Source organism: Marmota flaviventris, chromosome 5, assembly GCF_047511675.1.
Source record: "Marmota flaviventris isolate mMarFla1 chromosome 5, mMarFla1.hap1, whole genome shotgun sequence".
NCBI classification, from domain to species: Eukaryota; Metazoa; Chordata; class Mammalia; order Rodentia; family Sciuridae; genus Marmota; species Marmota flaviventris.
Genome location: NC_092502.1, coordinates 148,045,368 through 148,057,726, shown reverse-complemented (window position 1 = coordinate 148,057,726; position 12,359 = coordinate 148,045,368). Strand labels below are relative to the sequence as shown.

At 44.6% G+C, this 12,359-nt stretch overlaps 1 protein-coding gene across 2 annotated transcripts in view; it reads right to left on the bottom strand.

Annotated features, from left to right (window-relative positions):
* The window catches only part of Egflam (EGF like, fibronectin type III and laminin G domains), a 179,787-nt gene that overhangs the window by 1,190 nt on the left and 166,238 nt on the right, over positions 1 to 12,359 (bottom strand). For both annotated transcript variants that reach the window (XM_027936295.2, XM_071612681.1), the window contains 3 exons: positions 10,775 to 10,918; positions 3,947 to 4,030; positions 750 to 853 (listed from right to left, as the gene is read on the bottom strand). In XM_027936295.2, coding sequence (XP_027792096.2) covers positions 750 to 853; positions 3,947 to 4,030; positions 10,775 to 10,918 — 332 coding nt within the window. The remainder of the gene's footprint in view (positions 1 to 749; positions 854 to 3,946; positions 4,031 to 10,774; positions 10,919 to 12,359) is intronic.

The window sequence follows — 12,359 nt, the reverse complement described above, 5'->3', positions numbered from 1 at the left end:
TATGTAAAAAAAAGAGTATGTCAGCTGTGCAAGTTGGGGCTTCCCTGTGGTGCACCTGAGTGTCCACTGACATCCCTTGGTTGATAGGACAGACTGTCCAGTGTAGCACATCTATTTTATCATTGTCCTTGAAGGAACAGGCTCACTTGGATCAATTTCATACACAGCAAAAGGGTACAAATACACAACTCACAGTGTGGCTCAAATGAACACCTGGAAACCAAATTAGTAGCTAGTGAATTTTGAGATGTTGTATAATGTTGACAAAATGTTGTGTCATTGGAGGTGATAGCATCTTAAACCAAAAGAGATACACTGATATTGAATGCTTTCAATGAAGTTCACTTGGAAAATATTTAAAGATCTTTTCCTTTTTTTGTGTTCTGTATTAGCGGATTATAAGCCATTTATAGATATGCTACTCATTCTATTTTGAGGTGGACCAGAAAGATCCTACTTCCTCAGAGAGAATTCCTAGAGCTATATTTAGCAGGTTCCTGTTCTATAAACAAGAAAAGCATGGTTTTCCTGGTGGATCTGTCCAAAGCACAGAGCATCTGAGTAAGTCCCTTCCTGTCCCCTAGGCCATGAGTCAGAAGTTCAGAAAATGGAAGAATGGAATATCAGGACAGCTTCCTGATTTCCAGATATTTCACTGACCTATCCCTGGCACAACAAACAGAGAACTTGCAAAAAAAAAAAAAAAGCCCTGACCTGATCTAGATTTGGCCACCATGAAGGTCACTTACCCACATACAGAGGTCCGTTGATGTTGAGTTGTCTCATCATGCCAGGTGACTTGCCTGTTCTGGCTCCGTAGTCATCCACGGTAATCTTTCCTGATTGGCCATCCCTGCAAAGGAATGTAAAACAAAACAGAATGCTATTTTTGGAGCTAATTCAATCATTTCAATAAAAAGGTATCAAATCACTACCACATGCCAGGGCTGCCAAAACCCAAAGTGGTGGCTTCTGCAGCACTAGGGGTGGGCACTAGCCCAGGCCCCCTTCTTGACAGCCACTCTTCTGGCACTGAATTGAGGGAGCTTTCTCCTGTCTGCCTGCTCCCTACAGACCATGCACGGATCCCCACTTTGGAAGTGCATTTCTGGACTCTCATACCTTCATGCTGTGATGAGCAATGTCCCCAGTCACTTGCCTTGTCTGCTCTGCCTTTGAATTTTTCATCATTCTAAAATATTGCATTTTTTTTGCTCACTATATTTCATTAATTCTAAGATTTTTTTTCATTCTTCTATTTTAAAAATGAAGATACTGCCTCTTTCTATTACAGCCCTATCATTATACCTAGTGGTTGGGTTCATTTTGACAAAATCATATGTGCATGGAGCTTGATTCACTCCATTTCAGTCCCTGTTCCCCCACTGTCCCCTCTTCCCCTCCTTTTTTCCCTTCCCCTATTCTCCTTCCTCTACTCTACTGATCTTCTTTTGCTCACTTATTTATTTTGGATTGGTACTTTCTGCACATAAGTAAAGGTGAAATTCCCTGTGGTGTATTTACATATGCACATGATGTGATTTGGTTACATTTATTCTGTGTTTTCTCCCTTTTCCTGCCCCTCTCGGTTTCCTTCTTCTACTCCACTGACCTTCCCTAAAGAAATTGTCTTCTAATCAGTGGCATGTTTGAAAAACAAGTGATCCTGCCTTCCAGTATCATATCTAATGTCCTTGTTCATGGTGTATGTTACGTATTGTCTGTTGCCTCCCAGTAGAATCCAAGACCAGGGCAAGGACATCAGTTTTACTCAGTGTTGTATTTCATGTGTCTTGAATGGTATATGGCTTGTAACAGTAGACAAATGAATAAATGAATTTATGGAGCTTCAACATCCTCATCTGAAATGAGAATAACCATGCTCATCTTCTAAAGCTCTTATGGGGATCAGATGTCGTGCATGCCAAGTACAGAGCATGGTACCTGATACATATCTTGCTTTACAAAGACTGGTAAAAGCATGTGTTGCTATTATCAACATCATCATCATATAATAATTCTTATCCATAAAGAGAAGACCATAGAATTTAGACTGCTATGAATAGTAACTAAGATAAAATATAGGGTGTAAAGTATCCGGCCACTGAAGATGTCTATTAAGTGAGAAGTTTTCTCTCTTCTGCTAAGAATAATGCTTGCCAGACCAGGATTACCCAGAACAAGACAGTGTACAAGTAGAGCCCCTCTTAGGGATCTCCTCTCTGTTGATTCTCCCATCTTTGACTTTGGAGTCTATAACAGAGAATTAAGATGTCCACCCACCCTTCTTGCCATGGTTTATATGCTTGGCTTTGAACCAGTTCCCACTTAGATCTGTTATACCATCTCTTCTCGGCTGTCTGCTCATAACTCGTGATATCTGCTTGAATCCTTCCACCCATACAGCTCTTTTTGTTCCGTCCGCACTGCAACCTAAGACCCACTAGGAATGGTATCAAGATGCCAATAGGAAGTCTTACAGCTGCAGAGCCAGCCTCATGGTGCCACTCTGCCACTCTGACATCTGAAGTTATTTGGAGGAACATTCCCCTGCCTTGTCCCTTCCAAGTCCAAAATCCTAGTTGTGGTAGGCTGCCTTGATCTAGGCTCTGCCCATAGCAGTTGTATAGTCTTAGGAAAGTCACTTAACATCAGTTTCCCCAGATGATATTAAAGAAGGACCTGGTGTCCCCACCACTGTGTATCTTGATACATATAATCAAACCACAACAATTGTGCATGTTTTAATATCCTTCTATAACATGTATTCTACCAACCATCTCTACCCAAGGAAATTGAGAGCAGGGTGCTTTGATCCCTGATGTCCCCAGAGAAGGAATTGTAGGGATTGAGGGCAGTTGGAGTTAAGAACTGACACATTTCAAATTCCTTTGGATGCGTCTGTGCAAGTCCTTATAAAGATGGTACCGAGAGAGAGAAATGAGGAACTCAGAAGGCACATGGTTTGGAGTACTCTGGAGTTAGATTTGACTGTATATTTGACTTCTATTCTAGAACAAATTTGAGATGCACTCTTGTTTGTATTCATCATGGGAAAACATTTATGTTTTCAACAAGACAGAGTTGGGGTTTCATCAACATCACTACACATCTATCTTGAGTGGTTTCTACTTGGCAGCAGGTAAGCACAGCTCTGATTCTGTATCCTCACACCTCCGCTATGGTATCAAAGTCAGGCACAGTGGTCAGAGCAAGGCTATTCCCATCCAGCCTATACGTAAGCTAAGCAGGAAATTGACCCTGCTGAGCCCAGTATTTCTCAGGCCTCACCTTTGACTTCACCCATAGACTTCCCCAGACAGGATTCATCTTCTGGGTCCTTCATCTAACACACAGTACTGACACTACCAGTACTGACCCACTATTTGGCTCCTGAAAATGTACTGTTAGGAATATAGATGTAAGGAATAAAACTAAAACTGTAAAGAAGAGCAAAAGAATGGCTCACCTAAAGAAAATCAGAAGTTGGGATAATGACTCCTACTGAGGAGTGAAATACATGCATGGGGCCCTGTGAACCACACTGGATTATAAGGGTCTAAAAACGTAAAACAAAGAGAACAGTAGGAATGCCAATAGGAAGTCCTACAACTGCAGAGCCAGCCGCATGGTGCCACTCTGCCACTCTGACCTATGTGATAAGATGGGGACCTTCTTTGAAGTCCTGGAACCTCACTGCACTATATTTTGAGGCCCTCCTCAGTTTAATCATTGGAGAGTTTTGTTTTTTTTTTTCTCCAGAAAGTCACCATTTCTTACAGAAGTGGGGTTTGACCTCTGGCCTGTGTCAGTGGGGGGGCACAGCTGGGACTTGGGGGATGCCAGGCAAGGCTGGGGAACAGGACAGTGGGACTAAAGGAGAACTGGACTCCACCTCCCAGTATGGCCCAGTCGAACTCTGCCTCTCACGGGGCTAGGTGCTCACCTGACAGCCTTGACCCGGTGCCACCGGCCATCATTGAAGGAGCCGTTCACCATGATGGATGCCACACCACTGCCCAGGTTGTAGCTAAGGGTGTTGGAGAAGAACAAGACAGTGAACAGAGTAAAACCCTGAAGCACAGACACATACCCATTCACAGAGGACTCTCATTGCAAAGTGTTTCTTGGGAAGGCAGCATGCAGTTTCCTTAACACAACACAAGGTATTCAATTTTCAGGTCACCCATAAATGAATTCAGGGAGCCATGAATTTTGTTTTTAATTTTCAATTGTGATAAAATGCCTAGAGCACAACATTTACTATCTTAACCAGTTTTTAGTATATAACTGAGTAATGTTACACCTCTGTACAACTAATCTCCAGGACTCTTCTCATTTTACAAAATAAACACTGCACCTGTTAAATAATAACTCCCCATCCTTCCCTCCCTCCAGCCCCTGACACTCCCCTCCCTCCCACTCTCTGTCTGGATTTGACTATTCTACATATCTCATGTAAGTGGACCATGGCATGCTTGTCTTTTGGGGCTGGCTTACTTTGCTTGGCCTAACATCATCAAGACTGATTTTTTCTTTTTAAGCTCATGGGTTGGAAGCATCAGTACTATAATTATATGCTCAGCATATACTATCAGGGATAATGAAAAGGACTTTTATCATTTGTAATGTGATATACTAGGTTGAATAGTGTTCCCCCCAAACTTTTAGATTCTATTCAGATCCTAAGAATATGACCTTATTTGAAAACAGGGTCTTTAGTTAGTTAGTTAGGATGGTAATTAGTTAAGGTGAGGTCACACTGGATCAGGGTGACCATAAATCCAATCTGGCTGGTATCCTTTTAAGAAGAAGGGACATGGCCACACAGAGAGGCACATGGGGAGAATTCCATGCGATGATGAAGGCAGAGACTGGAAAAACACAGACAGCTATAAGCTAAGTAACAGCAAGGATCGCCAGCACCCTCAGAACTTCAGGGCAGGGAACGGGTTCTTCCAGGCCCTCCAGGAAGAACCAGCCCTGGCCACACATTGCATTTTTAATCTGCAGAACGGTGAGGGGGGGATTTTTATTATTTTAAGCCACACGACTTGTGGTAATTTGTTACATCAGCCCTAGGAAACTAACACAAGTGTTTCATTTGTTTTTGTTTTTTTTGAAACAGAACATTGACAAGTAGCTGTGCCCTAAAGAGATTAAGAGAATTTGCCTAAAATTGCAAAGCCAATGACTAGAACTTGAACTTGGTGTATTATCTGCCCCATTCCCCATTTTACTCTGGTATCAGGTACCGCCTGGTACCTTCCAATTTTTTATTTCAGGTTCCAGATGCCCTGATACCCTAAAGGTGTCAGAAGACGTGAACATGTTGTTTACCAGAGAGAAAAATCCCTCCTAATCCAATGTTCATTCAATTATTCTAATTTAATTCAATTCAACAAATATTTAGTGAGGTGACTACTCTCCCTTGGGCATTGGGCCAACTGCCTGGTCCTCACTTGATAATATCATAAACCCTATGTGATCAGGCTTCTGATGTTCTACCAGGGGCAGCTTGTCCCTCATCTCATGAGAGGAGGTGTTTCTCCTTCACCCCATACCCAAGAAACAGGACTGTGGGGAAGAAAACCAGGGCACTCGCACACTCATTCTGAGAGCCGTGCAAGAGCAGAGGGCTCTGGGCTTTCCCCAGAGAAAGTGCCACGTAGGTCATTCTTTCATAACAGAGGCTCAAAGAAGTCACACAGCCAGTTGGCATCTAACCAAGAATAGACCTCACAATGACTTGACCAACCATGGGACAAAGCTGCCACCCCGACCCTGACAACCCCACTGTTTTCTAATGAAATTGCCCACGTTGTGTCTCCTTGTACAGAGCAGCCTGGGGGTGGATTTTTCAGATTTCATTAAGTGGAGGCCAAATGCTTATCGAAGAAATGTGTGACTCTGAAGCCAATTTAGGAGCTGGTTGGCAGACACTTAGCTGGATACTACATGTGGCTCTTCTATCTGAGGTGGCAGAGCATGGACCCTGTGTTCCAATGACCTGCCTGCATCCCCAGACTTGCTATTTTATTTTTAGTCTGTGATCTTGGGCAATTTGCATCCTCTTTCTGAGACTAAATTTCCTCATGTGTAAACTGCAGGTAAGAATACCTTCCCTAAAGGATTGCAGGTGTGTTAAGTAAGATAGCCTTATGGTTTGGATGTGAGGTGTTCCCCAAAAGCTCACGTGTGAGACAATGCAAGAAAGTTCAGAGGAGAAATGATTGGACTGTGAAAGTCTTAACCCCATCAGTGAATTAATCTCTGATGGGACTAACTGAGTGGTAACTGGAGGCAGGTGGGATGTGGCTGGAGGATGTGGTTAACTGGGGGCGTGGCTATGGGGTATATATTTTGTATCTGGAGCATGGAGTCTGCTCTTTCTACTTCTTGATCATCACGATGTGAGCTGTTTCCCTCTGCCACACACTCCACCATGATGCTCAGCCTCATCTGGAGCCCCAAGAAATGGAGCCAGCCTTCTCTGGAGTAAGACCTCTGAAACCATAAGCCCTCAAATAAACTTTTCTTCTTCTACATTTGTTCTGGTCAGATCTTTCAGTCACAGCAGTGAAAAAGCTGACTAAAACAGCAAGGCACATAGTAGGAACAAACAGACAATCCTAGCATCCCAGACACCTGAAGCACTTAGTGTGCTTGAATATGGGGATCACAATACACGGTGAGGAACCAGCGGGAAGGAGAAAGTCGTCACCCATAGTTAAATTCGTCCAGGTTCTGGAGGAGTGGCCATGTGTGAGTGAATCCCAGGTTATAAACACATCAGGAACAACCAGATCTCAGAATCCAGGGTCTGGTCTAGGGAGGCTGGGCTGAAATGTGCTTATGGGCCAGTGAAAGACACCTTTGCAGTTGTATCAGGTCCCACCTGGACCAGGGTGGGCTTTTTCCCCTTCTCCAGCTGGATGGCTTTCCTGTTCATGCAGAGGACAGAATGTGCTTAAGGGAGGGACTCAAGGTGGAGCCCAACAGATGACTGCAGTCATGGGGGTAACTCTGTTGGTCTCTCCATGGCCTGACCTTCCAAGCCCCCACCCTGTGTGATTTCAGATCCTCTAAGGAACGCCTGCTTGCCCAGACACACATACCCACCTTGGAATAGCTCCCCCTTTTGTACAATGATAAATGGCTAAGAACAGTGGTTACCTTGGCTGGAGGAGAGATGAGGAAATCTTTTTTGGGTGGGAGAAGTGTTCTATATCTTCTTCTGGGTGGTGGGGGAAACAGCATTTACGTATTTTAAAATTCACCCAGCTGCACACCTAACATGTGTGCCCTGCACATGAGTTATACCTTGGTACCCAAGGGGAACAATGAACCAATGCTCGTCTGATTGCTCTGCCAATGCCTTGTAAGTGGCTTCCAGGATGAGTGATCCACTCGACATGAAGTTGTAGTAAAGGCCACAGGGCTGGGCACCAAGGTGGGCACCAGGAGGTGCCATCAGGGAGGCCATCTGGAAAGCACTTGGCCACCTCCATGCTTTCATGGGATGACATTTTTAATCATGTCCCTTTAAGCTGTGGCACAGGGCACCTGGCTAATGTCAGATCCCTCACCTTTATCTGCTGCGTAAAAATGTTACAGGGTCAAAATTAGTGGGAAAGAATGTCAGGAAGCGTGACATTCAGAATGTCAGTCAAGTGACGTTTGTAAACCCTCCCAGGATGTTTTATGTTCCACATATAATCACAAAGCAAAATGAAACAAAGCAAAAATAAAACAGAAAACCACACTCATTTTAGCTAAAACCTTTGATTTCCTTTTTTATGTTCAACCTTGACCAAAACTATGAGTAATTTTTTTTAGAGTTCCATCGCTCTTGTCTGTTCTCTGGCAGAAGGGCTTTGAGTCCTAAATTAGCAAAAGGAACCTGCATTTAGGTGAAGGAAGAAAGTCTAGAAAGTTAAGAGGCAATTTCATCATCTTCTTCTGTTTGCTCTGAACCTGGTTCAAACACTGAAACCTCAAGAATGGTTTGTCCACCCTGTAAAAAAGTTTACTCTCTGGGCTCTACTGATGTAAGGTCCTCAAGGCCAAGACAGCTATATTGTTAACAATAACTATAATGGTAATACTAACCAAATTTAATGAAGCAATTATATCAATGCTAACTTCCTTGCCCATGTTATCTTTCTGAGGCAGGGGGCTTCCAGAGCCCAGAAAACACTTAACTAACCATAGTAATTTTTAATTATCATTATCTCTAGTAACTAGTTGTTCTAGACCTCACATTAAGTCCTTTACAGGAATGAATTCATTTAATCCTCCATTTAATCATGTACAGATGAGGGGACAGAAACTCAAGAGAGGTTAGGTAACTTGCATGAGATCACACAGCCATGGGTTTCGGGCATGTCTGATTCCAAAGTCACTTCAGACCCTGCTTCTCAAGCTGTGGTACCCGGAGTCACTTGGAGTGCTTGTTTCCAATGAGAACCCAGTGCCTATCCACACCTATTTCATCAGAATCCCAGGAAGCTGGCACCACAATCTATCTTTGAAACCAGCTGCTGAGTGCCCCTCTGCATGCTGGCATTTTTAAGCCACCAGCCTACACCATAATTGCTCTCTGACCCAGCCCAGCACTTCCATTGGTCTGTACTGAGTGGGAGGGTGGCTGGTAGCCGTCCAGAAGAAGGTGATTCAGTTGGGCAGCAATGGTGTGGCTGTGGGCCCAGCACTGACAGCGACCTCAACCCAGGCTCCCTGGTGTATCTTACAGAGGATACAATCAGGTCTCCAGGATTAAAAGAAAAACATGGGGACCATTTTCAACAACCTGAGAAAGAAATGGTAACTTCAGAACCATGAGGATGGAGAGCAGCTGTTGGAAGGCCTGGGGGAGGGGGAGGGAGAGGGCCAGGGGGAGGGTGAGAGGGAGGGGCAGGGGGGCATTTCCTTTCCAGAGCTGGGAAGGGAGCCCGTGGGACCTGGGGGGCGCCTCGAGCTTCTCCAGTTTCCCTGTGGGGCTGGAGTGGGTGGTGAATAGACTTTGGCTGGCAGTGCAGGGGGGAAACTGGGCCTTCCCACCCACAGCTCAGCTACTGTTTCGGTTCTCTTTTCTGGGCACAATCAAGTACTTGAGGCCTTGACGAGGTTAACCACAGGAAAACCACAAGAAAATGGCTTCAAGGCAGCCAGCCTGGATCCCGGGTGTGAAGAGCTCGGTTATCTGACCTCTGGGCCAACTAGGGGTGGGCTGGGAGGGGCAGTGGTGTGCTGGCAGCTGGAGACAGTGACAAGCTGCTCCTTACCTGCCCCTGCCAGACTCCAGCTTCAGCCACATGGGGCTACTGAAAGTCCCCACGATCATAGGACGGAATCCCCTCAGCACGCTCTGCTATTTAAGGGCAAGTGAGATGTTGGACAAGTGACAATTCCTCTCAAATGCCTTTTCTTCAAATTGAAAAGATTTATGTTATCCTCCTCTGGCTCTCAGTAATCCCAGCACAGGGCAGACAAAAGCCCCAGAGTTAAATCTTCATTATCTCCGTGTTTGGCTCTCTTTCCTTTGTCTATTTCACTTCCATTGCTTTCATACCATTTAGCGATCACTTGGGCTCATCACCTTGGGTGGAGGTGATTCAGGTAGGAAAAGCCCAAGAAATGTCTGTCCGTCGGGCAGAGGATCTAAAGAGAGCAGACACTGTCACACCTGGATGGCATCAGAATTACCTGGGGAGGTTACAACATGGCTTATGGGGCCCTGGGCTTAGAGTGCTTGGGCTTAGTACATCTATGATAGGGCCTGAGGACTTGCATTTCTAAGAAAGTTCCAGGTGATGCAGATGCTGCTGGCCCAGGGACCACACTTGGAAAACCACAGGTGTAAATGAGCCATTTCTAACCTCAAGTAAGGAAGTGTCATTACAATCTCCAGAGCAGCTTTTTCATATTTCACAAGACAAGCAGATCCTGTCCCACAGAAGCTTGGCTTCCATCCATTGTAGTAGGGAGATACTGTCCAAGTAATTCTTTACAGCATAACTACCCATTTGACACAACTGAGAGCAATCTAAATTCACTAAAAAGAGGTAAGAACTCTTGGGGCTGCCTTATTCGTATCAAGAAGTGCTTGCAAAGATGCCAGTGTTGAGTCCATCTACTGCGGCAGGAATCTGTGCTTTGTTCTTCTTGTAGCAGGAGACTGGAAAGCAGGGATTGTCCCCATAGCTAAAGGGAAGCAGCATGGAACTTAAAGCCAGGACTCTTGGAGTTTAGATTTTCACATCTTCCTGAGCTGTTAAGTGTTAAGCTGAGGACTCACTACTATGCTTGGCAGTATCAAAATCCTCTTTTCACTCCTTCCTAATTTGTAAGTGGGGCACCTACAGCAGTAACACACTAGAAGAGGTCACAGAATTGTTCTGCAGAGAGCCATATAATAAATATTTTAGGCTCTACCATACCTTCCTACTGAAACTACTCAAATATGCCATATCACACAAACATATACACATGAAATATGCATGCATATGTATGAAAGCATTCCAATAAAACTTTATTTTCAAAAATGTGTAGTGGGCCAAATTTGTCTGGCAAGTTATAATTTGCAGTCTACCATCTGAAAACATGGATGCTGAAAAGAAAAATCAGAGACCTCAAACAAACCTGGAGCTTTAGGCCACAGCCAATTGCAGCAGCCTGTATTTTAGCTCCCTGTGGAATTGCTGTAGGCATGATCCGTCCAGTCTGAGAAAGATCACAAGGTGCTGCTGAAGGCAGCCAGAGAGAGGGTTACCTGAACACCAGGGCTCCATCCCGAAGGCCCAGGGAAATGAAGTCACTGTTGGGTCTCATGGGGCTGTCTCCCCTCCACATTAACAGGCCATCCTTGACAGTTGACTTAAACCTCATGAATGCATTTGATCTTGATCCTGACACCCTGAAGGAAGTACACAAACAAGTTCATGAAATTAACCACCAAATGTGTTTCAGAGTGGTCCCAGTTTGTCCCGCCAGCCTGGAACAGCCAGGTGTGAGGACCATCTGGCACCGCTAGCATGTACTTCCAGGAAATTAGAAAGAGCATCCCCCAGGAGTCACACCAGCAGGCAGCAGTGTCTCCCCCACAGGTATGGGGGGGGCACTCGTGGAGCCACAGATTAGCAAGATAATGGCCAACACCAAAGTCTCAGGCTGCACCCTGTACACACTTCAGTGTTCCCCTCTCGCTGTCCTATTTCTCAAGGGCCCTTGGGAAACTGCTACCCTCTCCCTAACAGAAAGTTGCCAAGAGACTCAAGAGTCACCTGCTCTGAGCTTTGGTCACAGCTGTGGGAAGATTGGCTCTGGCAATGAGTGTTCTTGGGTATAGATCTGGACAGTGATTGAATGAAGGTAAGGTCTGAGACAGGGAAGGGGGCTTGATGGACTAACGGTCTGGAGGGGTGTTGTTATAGTCCTATGGAGAGGAACAGGAAGCTATGAGGACAGAGTGGACTCTAGGCTCTATAGTCAGGGCTGGGAATTGGGTCCCATGATTGTGTGCCTTTATCAGAACTTTGGAAGAACTAACTCAGAAACTCATTTTGACTAAAGTGGTAAGAATAAGCCTGGGATCCTAGAATCAAAGTTGAGACAGGAATAATATTGAGACAGGATTTAATATTGCTATTAATATGACATGGCACAACTGGAAAAGTGTTTTCTTTAATACACACCCCTCTGTCTGTCTCACATACTTGGGTCTGAAGCTGTATGTGCCTTCAATAGTGAACAGTGGAAAGGACTTTTGTCTAGGCTTCCCAGAGCCTGGTCTGGACAGAAGAGACCAGGTGTGCCTTCCCGTATGGCCTCAGAGTGGTGATGGGGAAGTGTGGTCCACCAGGCCAGGTGTGAAACAGTACAACCAAAGCCCGTTCCCTAGGAAACTGCTACTCCCCAATTTTTATTCAAGGTTCCTTCCCTCCCTGACTTGCTTTTGGAATACTGATTGATATAATCAAATCAAGACATTCAAATTTATCTTATCAGTGATTGGTTTTGGAGGAGGCATGTGACTTGCTATTGTCCAATAAAATAGAGAAAAATTTCCAGGAGGATTCTAAGAAAGAAACTTCTCTTTAATAAGAGTCACATGAAAATAAAGAAAGAAAATCTTTTTTACTTCCACTGGCTGTTGCCATATTTTATAACCATCTTATGAGCATCCTAGGGGTAGCTGAGGGATATGCTGAGGATAAGAAGGCAGGCAGATGATGAGATCTGAGTCTTAGATGATACAGTTGATTCTCTGAGTTAATCAACCCAGGATCCAAAGTCCAAACTCCTTGTTATTGGAAATAATAAATCCTTTTCATGTTGAAGACCTTGTAGGCTGAGTT